Source organism: Peromyscus leucopus, chromosome 10, assembly GCF_004664715.2.
Source record: "Peromyscus leucopus breed LL Stock chromosome 10, UCI_PerLeu_2.1, whole genome shotgun sequence".
In the NCBI taxonomy this organism is placed as follows: Eukaryota; Metazoa; Chordata; class Mammalia; order Rodentia; family Cricetidae; genus Peromyscus; species Peromyscus leucopus.
This window is the reverse complement of record NC_051071.1, coordinates 52,671,880-52,684,633: the sequence shown is the minus strand read 5'-3', so window position 1 is coordinate 52,684,633 and position 12,754 is coordinate 52,671,880. Positions and strand designations below refer to the sequence as shown.

The 12,754-nt window shown below is 43.1% G+C and overlaps 1 protein-coding gene across 2 annotated transcripts in view; it reads right to left on the bottom strand.

Moving 5' to 3' along the window:
• Positions 1-11,419, bottom strand: part of Ube2k (ubiquitin conjugating enzyme E2 K) — a 63,081-nt gene extending 51,662 nt beyond the window's left edge. The window contains exon 1 of one of the 2 annotated variants that reach the window (XM_028882240.2): positions 11,294-11,419. In XM_028882240.2, the coding sequence (XP_028738073.1) occupies positions 11,294-11,356 (63 nt within the window). In that variant the 5' untranslated portion in view covers positions 11,357-11,419. The remainder of the gene's footprint in view (positions 1-11,293) is intronic. The other variant, XM_028882241.2, reaches the window with a different exon arrangement.
• Positions 11,420-12,754: the final 1,335 nt, after the last annotated feature.

Genomic DNA, 12,754 nt, shown 5'->3' with positions numbered 1-12,754 from the left:
TGATACACATATTGAGTTCCAGGACAACCAGGACTATGTAGAGAGACCCTGTTTCAACAAAACAAACAAACAAACAAAAGCAAAGGATTGGAGTCAGGAAGATGGATCTACAGGTAAAGAAAAGACTGGCAAACTGAGCTCAATCACATTAATTCACATGGTGGACCAGAGCCAACTCCTGCAAGTTGCCCTCTGATCATCACCCCCAACCCCCAATTCTTTTTTAAATAAGGGACGGGGCTAGTGAGATAGCTCAGTGGTTAACCCACATGGTGAAAGTAGAGAAGTGACTCCCACAAGCTGTTCTCCAATCACACCACATCTGCCATGACATACATACAAACACACTAATAAAAAAAACGTGGTGGTGGTGGGGAATATGTACCTCAAGACTTGGTCCAGGTCCTACAGCTGAACTAAACAGCAAGCAGTTCAGTACTGTTCAAGTTTTGAAATACAAAGTCTGAAGTTTAGACAGGGATAAAAGTATAAATCTGAGCCTTGATACGAAATAGGCTAGGAAAGCTATAAAGGTTACGACTATGAAATAGGCAGCAAAGAACATAAGGGAAAATGACAGCACAAGATCATTTTTAACTTTTTTATATTTCATGTATGTGTTTTTGATATAAGGCCCCAGCTGGTCTGGAACTTGCTGTATAGACCAGGCTAGCCTTGAACTCACAGAAATCCACAAGCCTGTCTCTCAAAAGCTGGGATTAAAGGCATGCAGCACTACACCTGGCTTTTTTAATTTTTAAATACATGTACAAGTGTGTGTCTTCGTGGTCCATGTGAGTGAAGTGTCCAGAGTGGCCAGAAGATAGTAGATACCCTAGAGCTGGAGTTACAGGAGGTTCTAAGCAGCCCGAAGTGGGCATCAGAACCAATCCTGGGCAATCTGCAAAAGCTGTAACTACTCTTAAGAGCTGAGCCATAACAGTAGCCCCTATTTTAATTGTTTGTGTGTCTGTGTAATGTACATGCAACTAGCAGTCACTATCAGGTGTGTTCCTCTACAGACCTCCACTTCTTTTCTTTTCTTTATTTTCTTACTTACTTATTTATTATTTATTTTCTGGAGGAGGGATATGCATGTGTCATGGAACAAGCATGTGGGGATTAGAAGATAATTTGCAGGAGTCAATTCTCTACATCCACTATGTGGATCCTGTGGATCAAACTCAAGTAGTCAGGATTAGGAGTGAGTCTTTACCTGCTGAGCTTTCCTGTCCACCCCTCACCTTATTTTTTTGAGCCAAGGGTCTCTCAGTGAACCTGGCGCTTGCAATATTAGCTAGACTGGTTAAGCAGCAAGCCCCAGGTACCTGCCTGTCTCTGCGAGCCTTTCCCCAGTGCTGGGGACACAGGGTACCCACTGTACCTGGCTTTTATGAGTGCTAAGCATCAGAACTCAGCTCTCCACACTCAAGCAGCCAGCATTTTTTTACCCACTGAGCCATCTCCCTGGCCTGAGATCTATAAAGGAAAGGTGGGATAAAACTAAGACACGGAGTCAGTCATGAAAGAACCATATAGTGAGAGTGCGCAAGTTACATATAGTAAGAGCAGTGAGATTCATAAAAACAGAAAAGAGAAGGGGGTGACTTCAGGGATAGAGTGAGAGAGAGTAGAGTGTTACTGAGCAGATTCTTTTCAGTTTTACAGGACAAGGAAAGTTCTGGAGAAAACTGGTAGTAATGGCTTCACAACAACACTGTAAATGTACTAACACCACTTAAGTATACATCTAAAGGTGATTAAGCGAGCAAACTTTGTTTAGTGCTTTACCAGGGCCAGGGGGTAGTACTGGGATCAATTCAGAGCCTTGCACACACCAGGCAAGTACCCCAAAAATGAGCTGTGTCCAGAGCTATGTGCTTTTTTTTGTTGTTGTTTTTCGAGACAGGGTTTCTCTGTGTAGCTTTGCCCTTTCCTGGGTTATGTGCATTTTTATCATACTTTCACAGAGTAAATAAAAAAAAAAACTCACATAATAGGAAATATCAAATATATAAAGAATGCTTAGCCAAAAAAAAGTTAATGGAGAAAAAAAAGGAAAGAAAAAAAAGATGTGGAGAAAGGAGGGACATTTTCTTTTCTTCTTTTTTTTGGTTTTTGAAGACAGGGTTTCTCTGTTTAACAGTCCTGGCTGTCCTGGAACTTGATTTGTAGACCAAGGTGGCCTCAAACTCAGAGATCTACCTGCCTCTCTGCCTCCCAAGTGCTAGGATTAAAGGTGTGAGCCACCACTGGCCAGCTGAGGAGGGACATTTTCAATACACACTTTTCCTTAGTTTACAAACTGTCTCCTAAAAGACATTAACACCTTGAAGCCCATATATTCCTATGCATTCTCCTCTCTGGCCATATACCCTAGGAGATGTTGACAGGCTCTTAATTTAAACAATGACGTCAACTCACAGAAGCAGTCACTGAGGAGCTAAGGAGACGGCTCAGTAGGAAAGCACAAATGTTAGCACCGGAGTTCAAATCTCCAAAGCCCATGTAATGCACTTCCGGTGTCCCTAAGGTGAGATCTGGGCCAAGACAGAGAATCCCCCAGAAACTTCCAAGGCAGCCAGTTTCTCATAAAACAAAGAACAAAGAGACATCCTGTTTCAAACAAGAAGGAATGGTAAGACCAACACCTGAGACTGACTGTACTGTCCTCTCAATGTGGTGTGTCTCCCCCATGTGAGACCTTGTCTCAAAAAAGAGCTAGAACTTCAGTAGAAAAACCAGGACTTAAAATTGAATTATAAAGCCCACACTCTTAATTACTAAATTTACCACTTTACAATCTAAGAATTAAGTATCTCTGACTCCTGGCCAAGTTTCAATTCTCATATAAAGAGGGATAAAGGAAAACAAATACCTAATATTAAAACTCTCTTTGCACTTTTGTCAGTATTTACTAGTATTATAAAAAGACTATTCATATGGAACACTGACATATTGTGCTTGGAGTAGACAAAAATGTGTCATTCACCATTAACTAGCTTGGTATCACTGACCCACAACCAACCTCTTTGGACCTGTTTTCCAATCTTTTTCTTCTTCGTTTCTTTTTTCTCTTTTCTTTTTTAAATCAAGACAGGGTTTCTGAGTGTAGCCTGTCTGTCCTGGAACTCGCTCTGTAGACCAGGCTGGCCTCGAACTCAGAGATCCACCTGCTTCTGCCTTCCAAGTGCTAGGATTAAACTCGTGTGCCGTCACCACTCAGCAGTTTTCCAATCTTCCAGGTAAGGAATTCATTATGGTATCTTTGGGCTCTTTAAATACACACACCAAATTTTAACCATTTCTAGGACACTATTCCCTACAGTGGTTTGGGTTTATCTGGGGTTTGCTGCTGTGTGGCTTTTGAGACAGGGTCTGATGTAACTCAGGCGGCCCTAACCCCTCCTTCTCCCGTCACCAAATCTGGAGGGTTTTGTCTGTTGAGATTGGGTCTTTCTCTGCAGCTCTGGCTCTCCTAGAACTTGCTATGCAGACCAGGCTGGCCTCCAATTCACAATCCCCCTGCCTCTACCACTGGAGTGAATGCTAGCATTAAAAGCCTGGAGTGGAGGTTTTCAGTTTTTTTGTTTGTTTTTTTGTTTTGTTTTGTTTTTTAAACAAAAGATTTTGAAGAGCCATCTGAAATAGCTTACTTAGCAGGTAAAACTGGCCTGCAAGCCTCATGACCTGAGTTTGATTTCTGGAACCTACAGTGGACAGAAACACCTTTCCAAAGTTGTCCTCTGATCTATGCGCATAGACAGATGACAGACAGAAAATTTTAAATTTTTAAGGGAATTTTTCAAAAACCTTCAAACTTGAATCATACAGTATATACTCATGTCTAGTCTTTTACTCAAACACACACTAATCTGTGCTGTAAGAAATCAGAAAAGGTGGGCATAGTGGCACATGCCTTTCATCCTATCACTGAGTAAGCCGATGAGTTCAAATCAAAACCGGCAGATAGGCCTTTAATCCCAGCACCTGGGAGGCAGAGGCAGAAGAACCTGTTGAGTTCTACATAGCAAATTCCAGGGTGGCCAAGACTATAAAGAGACCCTGTCTCAAAAAAAAAACCCCAACAACAAAGAAAAAAACAAAAACCAGCAGGTCTACATAGCATGTTTCAGGTCAACCAGGGAGGGCCATATAGTGAAGCCCCTTGTGAGATTTAAAAACAAAATGAGAAAAACAACTGGAGGTAGGGTCCTATGGTACTGATAATGTTCTGCTTCTTGATTTGAGTGCCAGTCATACTGTATGTCTACTTTGCTTTGATATGGAAAAAGGTGCTTTCCCAAAAAAATAAAAGAACATAATTTCACAACTATGCTGAGTACAGAAAAGCTATAGACCTTTCTGTTCTGAATAGATAAATCAATCTCTCTTCCCCACCCACTCTCTCACCTGTCTGTGCCAACAAGTTAGCTGAAGTGCCTCTCAACTTTTCTTTTGAATCCATCCTATGAACCTCTTCCATTCTCATACCCACAGAACACCCATGACACTTAATGTTTTACACCTAGCCGCCCCCCCCCCCAGTGCTAACAACATGCCATAGTCTTACAGTCCCACTGAACTGTACTCCCAATCCTGACCCAGCATTGTCACCTACCCTTTATGTACTCCTCTACCGTTCTAATCAGGTAAGTCTTTGAGGTGTTAAGATCAGTATTCTCTGGGGGCTGGAGAGATAGCCCAGTGGTTAAGAACATGTATTGTTCTTGCAGAGGACCTGAGTTCAATTCCCAGCAACCACATCAGGCAGCTTACAACTGCTTGTAACCCCAGCTCCAGGGGATGGCCCTAACCTCAGGTACATGCACATATACAGATATATACACATGTACACATAAATAAGTGATAATAAAAATATGTTTTAAAAAAAGATCAGTATGCTCAATATATTCACAGAAAATAAGGATAGGCTCTACAAAGGAGTGACATGCCAGGGAAGCCAAGATGCATCTCAACATTTGCCAGAGACCAAAGTCTCTTTTGCAGTGCTGAGGATAGAATCTAGAGCATCCCACAAGCTAGACAACCTCACAATCTTCTTAAGAATAAAGTAAAAGGCCAGGATAGTGTTCATGTGTTTAGTCCCAGCACTTGGGAGGGAGAGGGAGGCAATTTCTTTGAGTTCAAGGCCAGCCTGGTCTACATGGTGAGTTATAGCCAGGGCTATGTTATGTAAGGACTCTGTCTCCCAAAACAAATAAACAAAAAAAGCAGAGCTGTGGTAGCAAACATCTTTAATCCCAACACTTGGGAGCCAAGAGCAGGCAGATCTTTGAAGCCAGCCTGGTTGGTCCACAGAGCTAGTTCTAGGACAGCCAACGCTACACAAAGAAATCCTGTCTCGAAAGACAAAAATAAATAAATGACAAAACAAAACAAGAATAAAGTAAAAACAAGAAATGTAGTATCACTTGTACAGGTTTTTGTTTTTTAAACCAGTATGTAAGACTGCTGTGTTCGGGCCACTCCAGAACCTCATTAGGCACACTAAACAATCCACACAAAGCTGTAGCTTATGTAACTGAAGAAAAATTCTACTCTTGCTGAGCAGTGGTGGCACAGGTCTTTAGTCCCAGCACTCAGGAGGCAGAGGCAGGCAGATCTGAGTTTGAGGCCAGCCTGGTCTACAGAGTAAGTACCAAGACAGCCAGGGCTACACAGACAAACCTTGTCTCGAAAAAAATAAAAAATAAAAATAAAAATCTACTCTTAAAAAATTCTTATATTTCAGGTATACATATACCTGAATGGTGGAGCACTTACCTACTATACATAAAGCCCTGCATTTGATCATAAGCACTGAAAATCTGTTAAAATTTTTTTCAACTTCTAGTTATATTGTTTTTTGTAGGTAACTTTACCTTTTTCTTTAAATCAAAATAGAGAGAGGGTGGGATTTAGCCTAATGGTACAGCACTTGCTTACAATGACCCCCCCCACACACACACACACACAGAGAAGAGGGGGAAGAGAAGGGGGAAGAATTAAAAGAAAAACAAACTTAAAAGTTCAAAAGACAAAAGATCAACCACCCTTTGGATAAACACTACACACCGTATATAAAAGACAGTCCTATAGGTTCTTCAAAGGAGTTCTGTCTCCAGTAGTAGGTCTTACCAACTGGCTGTCAAGAGACATTTACCTCATACTACTGGCAAGGGTAGTAGATTTAGTAGCAGTAAGGGCACCCAATGTTAGACATTGGAGATACTCATAAACACCTCATGATACATGGAAAGCCACTCAATTTAAACTAAAAATAAAAACCTGCTCAAAAGTTCATTAATTCCAGAGTTAAGAAATTATATCCTATGGAGGTATGATGGCACATGCCTTTCATCCCAGGATTCAGGAGTAAGAGGCAGGTGGAGCTCTGACTTGAGGCCAGCCTGGTCTAAGCAGTGAATTCAAGAACAGCCAGAACTGCAGAGAGGAGAGTCCCTGTCTTTAAAAAAGAAAAAAAGAAAAGGAAAGGAAATCAAAAAGGAAATAACAAAGAAACTATGTCCTACAGAATCAAAACAGTTTAGAAGTTTGCAAGCTACTTGCATATAAGATAATTTAGGTCAAGCCAGATCAACTATATAGTAAATTTAATAAAATTTAAAATTATGAAAGACTAAATACTAAAGAAAAACTTAACACACAACAATAATTTCATGAAACAAACTTGCTTATACCACAGATTTAAACATTCCCTTTAATTCCAGCACTTGGGAGGCAGAGGCAGGCGGATCTCAGTGAGTTCGGGGCCAGCCTAGTCTAGAGAGTGAGTTCTAAGACAGCCAGGACTGTTAAAAAGAGAAACCCTGCTTTAAAAAAAAAAAAAAAAAAAAAAAAAAAAATCAAAGAAAAAAAATCAGCAAACTATAGTTAAGAATTGAAAAAAAAAACACACACAACAGGTATCATGAGCATAAATATACCAATTTAAGGGCATTTTATATCACTAAACTTCAAATTTAAAAATATTTTATGTAGAAATTCAAGTAAACCTTTAATTATAGGTACCAATTAATGAGTTTATACTAACATTAACTAGTGCTTAAATGCTTTATCAAGTAATACAAAGTATTACAAGTAATAAAATGGCTGAGCAGTGGTGGTGCACACCTTTAATCTCAGCACTCAGGAGGCAGAGGCAGATGGATCTCTTGTGAGTTCGAGGCCAGCCTGGTTTACAAAGCAAGTTCCAGGACACACTCCAAAGCTACATAGAGAAACCCTGTCTTGAAAAAACCCAAAAAGTAATAAAATGTGGGCCCAATTTTGAAAGTTAAAAGTATGCCTATTCTTACCAAGCCATGATAGTGTAGTGCATAGTAACATAAGCAAATCCAAATTCTAAAGCCACATTTGCAATAAAGTCATGTAAACAATAATTTAACACTCTGAACCTCAATTTTCTCATCTAAAAAATAGGAGATCTAATTCAAAGACCTGTTGCTAAGAATTAGCAATATATAAACAATAGTTGAAGAGGCATTCTGTAAATGGCAGCTGCAATAACTAGAAGCAATAATACAACCTATGAATATACTAAAGCATGGCTTAATCTGTTGATCCTCACAATTGGCAATTCACCTGACTTGACTCACAAACTATAATGTATTTTAGGTAAATTTCCTATTCTGAGCAACTCTGAACCACTACTTAAAATTCCATCATATTGTAGAGTATCTAACTGATAAAAGGCCCATCTCCAAGTAGTACTTTATGAAAAATAGATGCTGCCTTTATTTCATTAAGTACCATTCACATGACTCAAAGTCCATAGTATGTCCAATCATACAACTTCCCCTACACATATATAATCAGTTTTAACCATTTCCCATAAATCCTTTCACTGTATTGTGAAAATAACAAATACAAACCTCCCCTTCCGACACAAACATGATTGTCTCTCCTTAGTACCTGACTCTGTCTTTCACATGTATGTTAAGGGCTTATATTTTAAATAATACACTCAGCAAATAACCACTTCCAGCCAATTCCTATGACCAGAATTCAATCAATGGAAGCTATCTTTGTATTTTTGGAGACACAATCTCTCTATGTATTCCTGGTCATACTGGATATAACTCACAGAGTTCTGCCTGCTTCTGTCCACCCACCTCCAGTGCTGGGATTAAAGGTATGCTCTGGCAAGAGTTATCTTTACAAAGGTACTTAAAAAATAGGCCAAAAATAAGTCATTAGATCAAACCAAAATTCTTAAACACTAGCATATGGATGAAACCTGGTACACTGGAGATTTACAAGAGGTCACATATTGAAATAATTACTTGATCAGCTATTAAGATATATATTTTTTCTGTTTTTGTTTTGTTTGTTTTTTCAAGACAGGGTTTCTCTCTGTAGCTTTGGTTCCTGACCTGGATCTCGTCGCTCTGTAGACCAGGTTGGCCTCGAACTCACAGAGATCTGCCTGGCTCTGCCTCCAGAGTGCTGGGATTAAAGGTGTGCGCCTCCACCACCCCGCTGGATATATATTTTTATATACTTAAAAAGAAAATATATAGGGGTTGGGGATTTAGCTCAGTGGTAGAGTGCTTGCCTGGCAAGCACAAGGCCCTGGGTTCGGTCCTCAGCTCCGGAAAAAAAAAGAAAAGAAAATATATAGACTGCACTATGGGGTCGTTCATTGAGGTGAAAATTAATCAATACAGCCTATCTATGGAACTGGGTATACTAAAATGTCAATGAAATAAAATATTGGTTGAAGATAAAACTATCTGTTGGTTGTGCTTTTCTACATTATTAAATGTTTTTGGTTGAGACAGGGTTTCTCTGTGCAACTGCCCTGGCTGTCCAGGAACTCATTCTGTAGACCAGGCTGGCCTTGAACTCAGAGATCCACCTGCTTCTGCCTCCCAGTATTGGGATTAATGGCCAGCATGTGCCACCATGTCCAGTTTACAATATTAAATTTTATCTGCTCTTTTCCTAGTATCCTTTGCAGTTTACTTTCCTGGATTAAGTTCCCTGGTAGTCTTATAAAGGCACTGTTCCTGAATAACTTGTGTTCACATTTCCTATTTTCCTTCCTCAGAAACACTGACAATTTTTTCTTTTTAGTCTCATACATGGGAATGAGCTTTTATTTTATTTGCATGTGTGGGTCTAGAGGTCAAAGGACAGCCTTCTACCATGTGGGTCCTCGGGACCAAACTCAGGTCACCAGGCTTGGCCACAAGCCTCCTTTTCCCATGGAGCCATCTCCTCAGCCCATCACTTAAATAGAAAGTCACATCACTTAAAGCAAAGAGGGCATATGGATTTTCAGGGCAGTAACTTAAATAAAAGAAAGCATTAGAAGTCTAAAGACTTGAACAACCTTATTGTAGAACAAATAACTCTGACAACAAAATGAGCTCTTATCTCTCATTAAGAATACATTTCTACGCCGGGCGTTGGTGGCGCACGCCTTTAATCCCAGCCTTTAATCCCAGCACTCGGGAGGCAGAGCCAGGTGGATCTCTGTGAGTTCAAGGCCAGCCTGGACTACCAAGTGAGTCCCAGGAAAGGCGCAAAGCTACACAGAGAAACCCTGTCTCGAAAAACCAAAAAAAAAAAAAAAAAAAAAATACATATCTACAACCCCAAAGTACATTTGCTTATTAAAGAAAAAGTTACAGTCACTGTTAAGATGTATGTGAATACAGACACTCAGGCTGGTTCTGCACTGTTCCACAAAAATACAAAGTCATCCTTCCATTCAGAGTTTTTGGCAAATGAATACAGAGGTCAGAGTTCATGCTATGTCAAACGGATCACTACTTATTTCTTAGCCTGTTTACTAAGTCTGCTAATACAGTCATTTCAATTTGAAGTAACTTTCTACACATCTACTTGGAAAGTTGGAGTATTATCTGCAGACTCGAGGCACAAATGCTGGAGTGATACAAGATTTCTAACAATTACTCATACTTAAAATGCCTAATTTTAAAAATCGTTACTGACATTAGCAAAATACCAAGATATAAGGAAAACATAAACAGTACTGTTTATTGGACAACGGCATGTGAACCTTGAGAAAAATAATTATTTTCAGAATTTTGTTGCTTAATTCAATCACAGAAAATCTGGCATTTTTGTTCATTCAGGTCTGAAAAATTGTACTATCACTTGCACAGCTGAGTCAAATTATTAAATTACTTTCCATATTTCACAAAAAAAATAAATATGGCCAGCATTAATATATTTAAATTCTGAAGGACTCACGGGCAGCAAGAGTCTTATTTTTTAATATGCTATTTTGTGGTATACTATTTTGTGTGAGAACAAACCTAACTCAATAATGAGCTACAACAATGTGTATCTGATGAAATCTCTTATTTGTAATGGGCCTCTTTTCAAAAGTAAGACTCAAGTTAACTCCGAGGGACATCATAATGAAGTTTCACAGCACAACACTAGTCACAGAGGCATTGCCCTAGGAGAGACTCTGATATTGGTAAACAGTATTTTGAATATGCAACTCATCCACTTCATTATTTTCCCTAGTTCAAACCACTTAATGTAACAAGCAACTTGACTTTCACCAGGAAAAAAAAAACCTCTAAATGTCAATGACGAGGCCTACTTACTGGTGGAGTACGTGGAAAAGAGATAATTGTCTAACTTGGAATTAATCTCCGATATGTAGTGTAAACTGCTTCAACACCCCTTCCAAGAACGATACTGACCATTATGTCTCCATGGGTCCCCCAACACTCTACTGTAAGGGAGCCCATACCTAAAGGACTCTCTGGGCTCCTTCCTCAAAGAAAAGACAGCCCAGGCCTGGCAGGCAATATAAACACCCGGAGTACCCCCTAAAAAGTGGGGGCCTGGGAGGTGCGCCGCTGCCGGGGATCTAGTTACTCTCTTTCCCCTTCCCCCAACCCACTTCCCGGGTTTCTTCCCTCGGCCTGGCTCGGTCCCCACCCCAGAGCCACACATCCAGATGTTGCCGCCGCCCCGGGGCTCCCCTCCGGAGCTCACGTGTCCCCCCGGCCAGCGCCTCGGCATCTGCCCCCCAAAACCCCGATCCTCCCCAGGCCGGCCGGCCGCGAGACCGCCTAAGCCCAGGGCCCGGGGAGGGGAAGGGAAAGGCGGCAGGCGCAGGAGAAGGAGGAGGGGAGACCGCCGCTTCCCCGGCGGCCGCAGCGAGGCCTCGGGGTCGCGGGAGGAAGGAGCCCCCCTCCCCCGCCCGCCCGCCCCGGGCCGACTTGGGGTGGGGTGGGGTGGGGTGGGGTGAGGGGGTGTCCGGTAGATCATTTCTGACCTCCTCGCTCTTCAGCACCTCCTTGAACTCCCGCTTGATCCGCTGCACCGCGATGTTGGCCATGGCTCTGCCCGCAGCTGATTCGTACCCGCCTCCTCCGCCACCGCTACGACCACCACCACCACCGCCTCCGCCGCCGCCGCCGCCGCCGCTGCCGCCGCCACCTCTTCCTCCGCCGCCTCCTCCCTCAGTGATTCCGACCCGAGCACACGAGCGCTGCCCCTGCCGCCCCGGCCGCCGCGCTCCCCCTCCGTGTAGAATCACCTCCGCGCCCGGCCACCAAAATGGCGCCGGGTCCGCGCATGCGCACCACGCTGACCCGGGCGGGCGGCGCAGCCGCTCCAGGGGTAGCCCCCATACGTCTGAGCGGCGGGCCCGCGCCGCGCCGCGCGTCGCCGCCGGGGCTTCGGACGCGTGGCTCCGCCCTGCCGGCGTCTGGGGCCGAGGAGGGTGCGGCCTCCGCGCCGCCGGGTCCGCGCGGGGGTCGGTCTGGGCCCGGCGGATCTCCGGAGCCCCTGCCGGCTCGTCCGCCCCTGGGGACCGGGAGGGCTCCGGTGCCGAGGCTCGCCCGCACCCCCGCACCCCGAGGTGGGAGCCTCCACCCGGCGGGTTTCCCCCGGCCCCACGCGGCCTGAGCCCCCGCTCGAACTCTGCCCGGCCCGGAGCCCACGGGCTGGAGGTGCCCTCCCTGGGTCTAAAAAAAAAAAAAAAAACCAAAGCAACTCTGCAGGAACTCGGTCCTGCCCAGCGTCCGTTGGTAAACCACCCCCACCCCGGGAAATCCACTGCCGTAGCTTTTGTTCTTGGAACCATGATAACGCAGCTATTATTCGGTCATCCCAGGTATTGAGGTTGTGCAATGCATGGTTGGATCCCACGGGTTGTACTCGGTACAGGTATCACCAGGGGTTGGTTTCGAGGCCGGAAGTTAATCAGTCGTGGACCTGTTTAGCTAATAATGACTGCTGAGCTGTAGCGCTAACATGTTTTTCAAACTTGAATGTGCTTCAGCATCCCTGGAGAGCTTGTTAGATTGCTAGCTAGGCCCTTTCCCTAGAGTGTGGATGGGCCTAAGAATCTGTGTTTCTTAGCAAGATCCCTGACTGCCTGTTTTTCAGCGACCTCACTGTGAGATCGCCTGAATTAAGCCTATGGAAATCTGTGTATATTATAGTGAAGTTGGAGGACGAAGGAGCTTTAGACCTGCAAAGGTGTTTGGCAGATACCACTTAAACAGTGAGTATAATTGAATGGAGAGGAAGATAAACTAACTAGTAAGATAAGTTTTAAGTGAACAATAATGTGGAAAGGCGATTTGAAAGTGGTTCTTACAGTTGACAGCAAATAAAATAGTTCGGGTGCTGAGAGGTGTGTTGAAAATAACGTTTAGAAATAAAGTGTTATTTTAGGAGTTGAATATTGTGAGACTTACATGAGCTGAGTGTGGTGGTACACACTTGT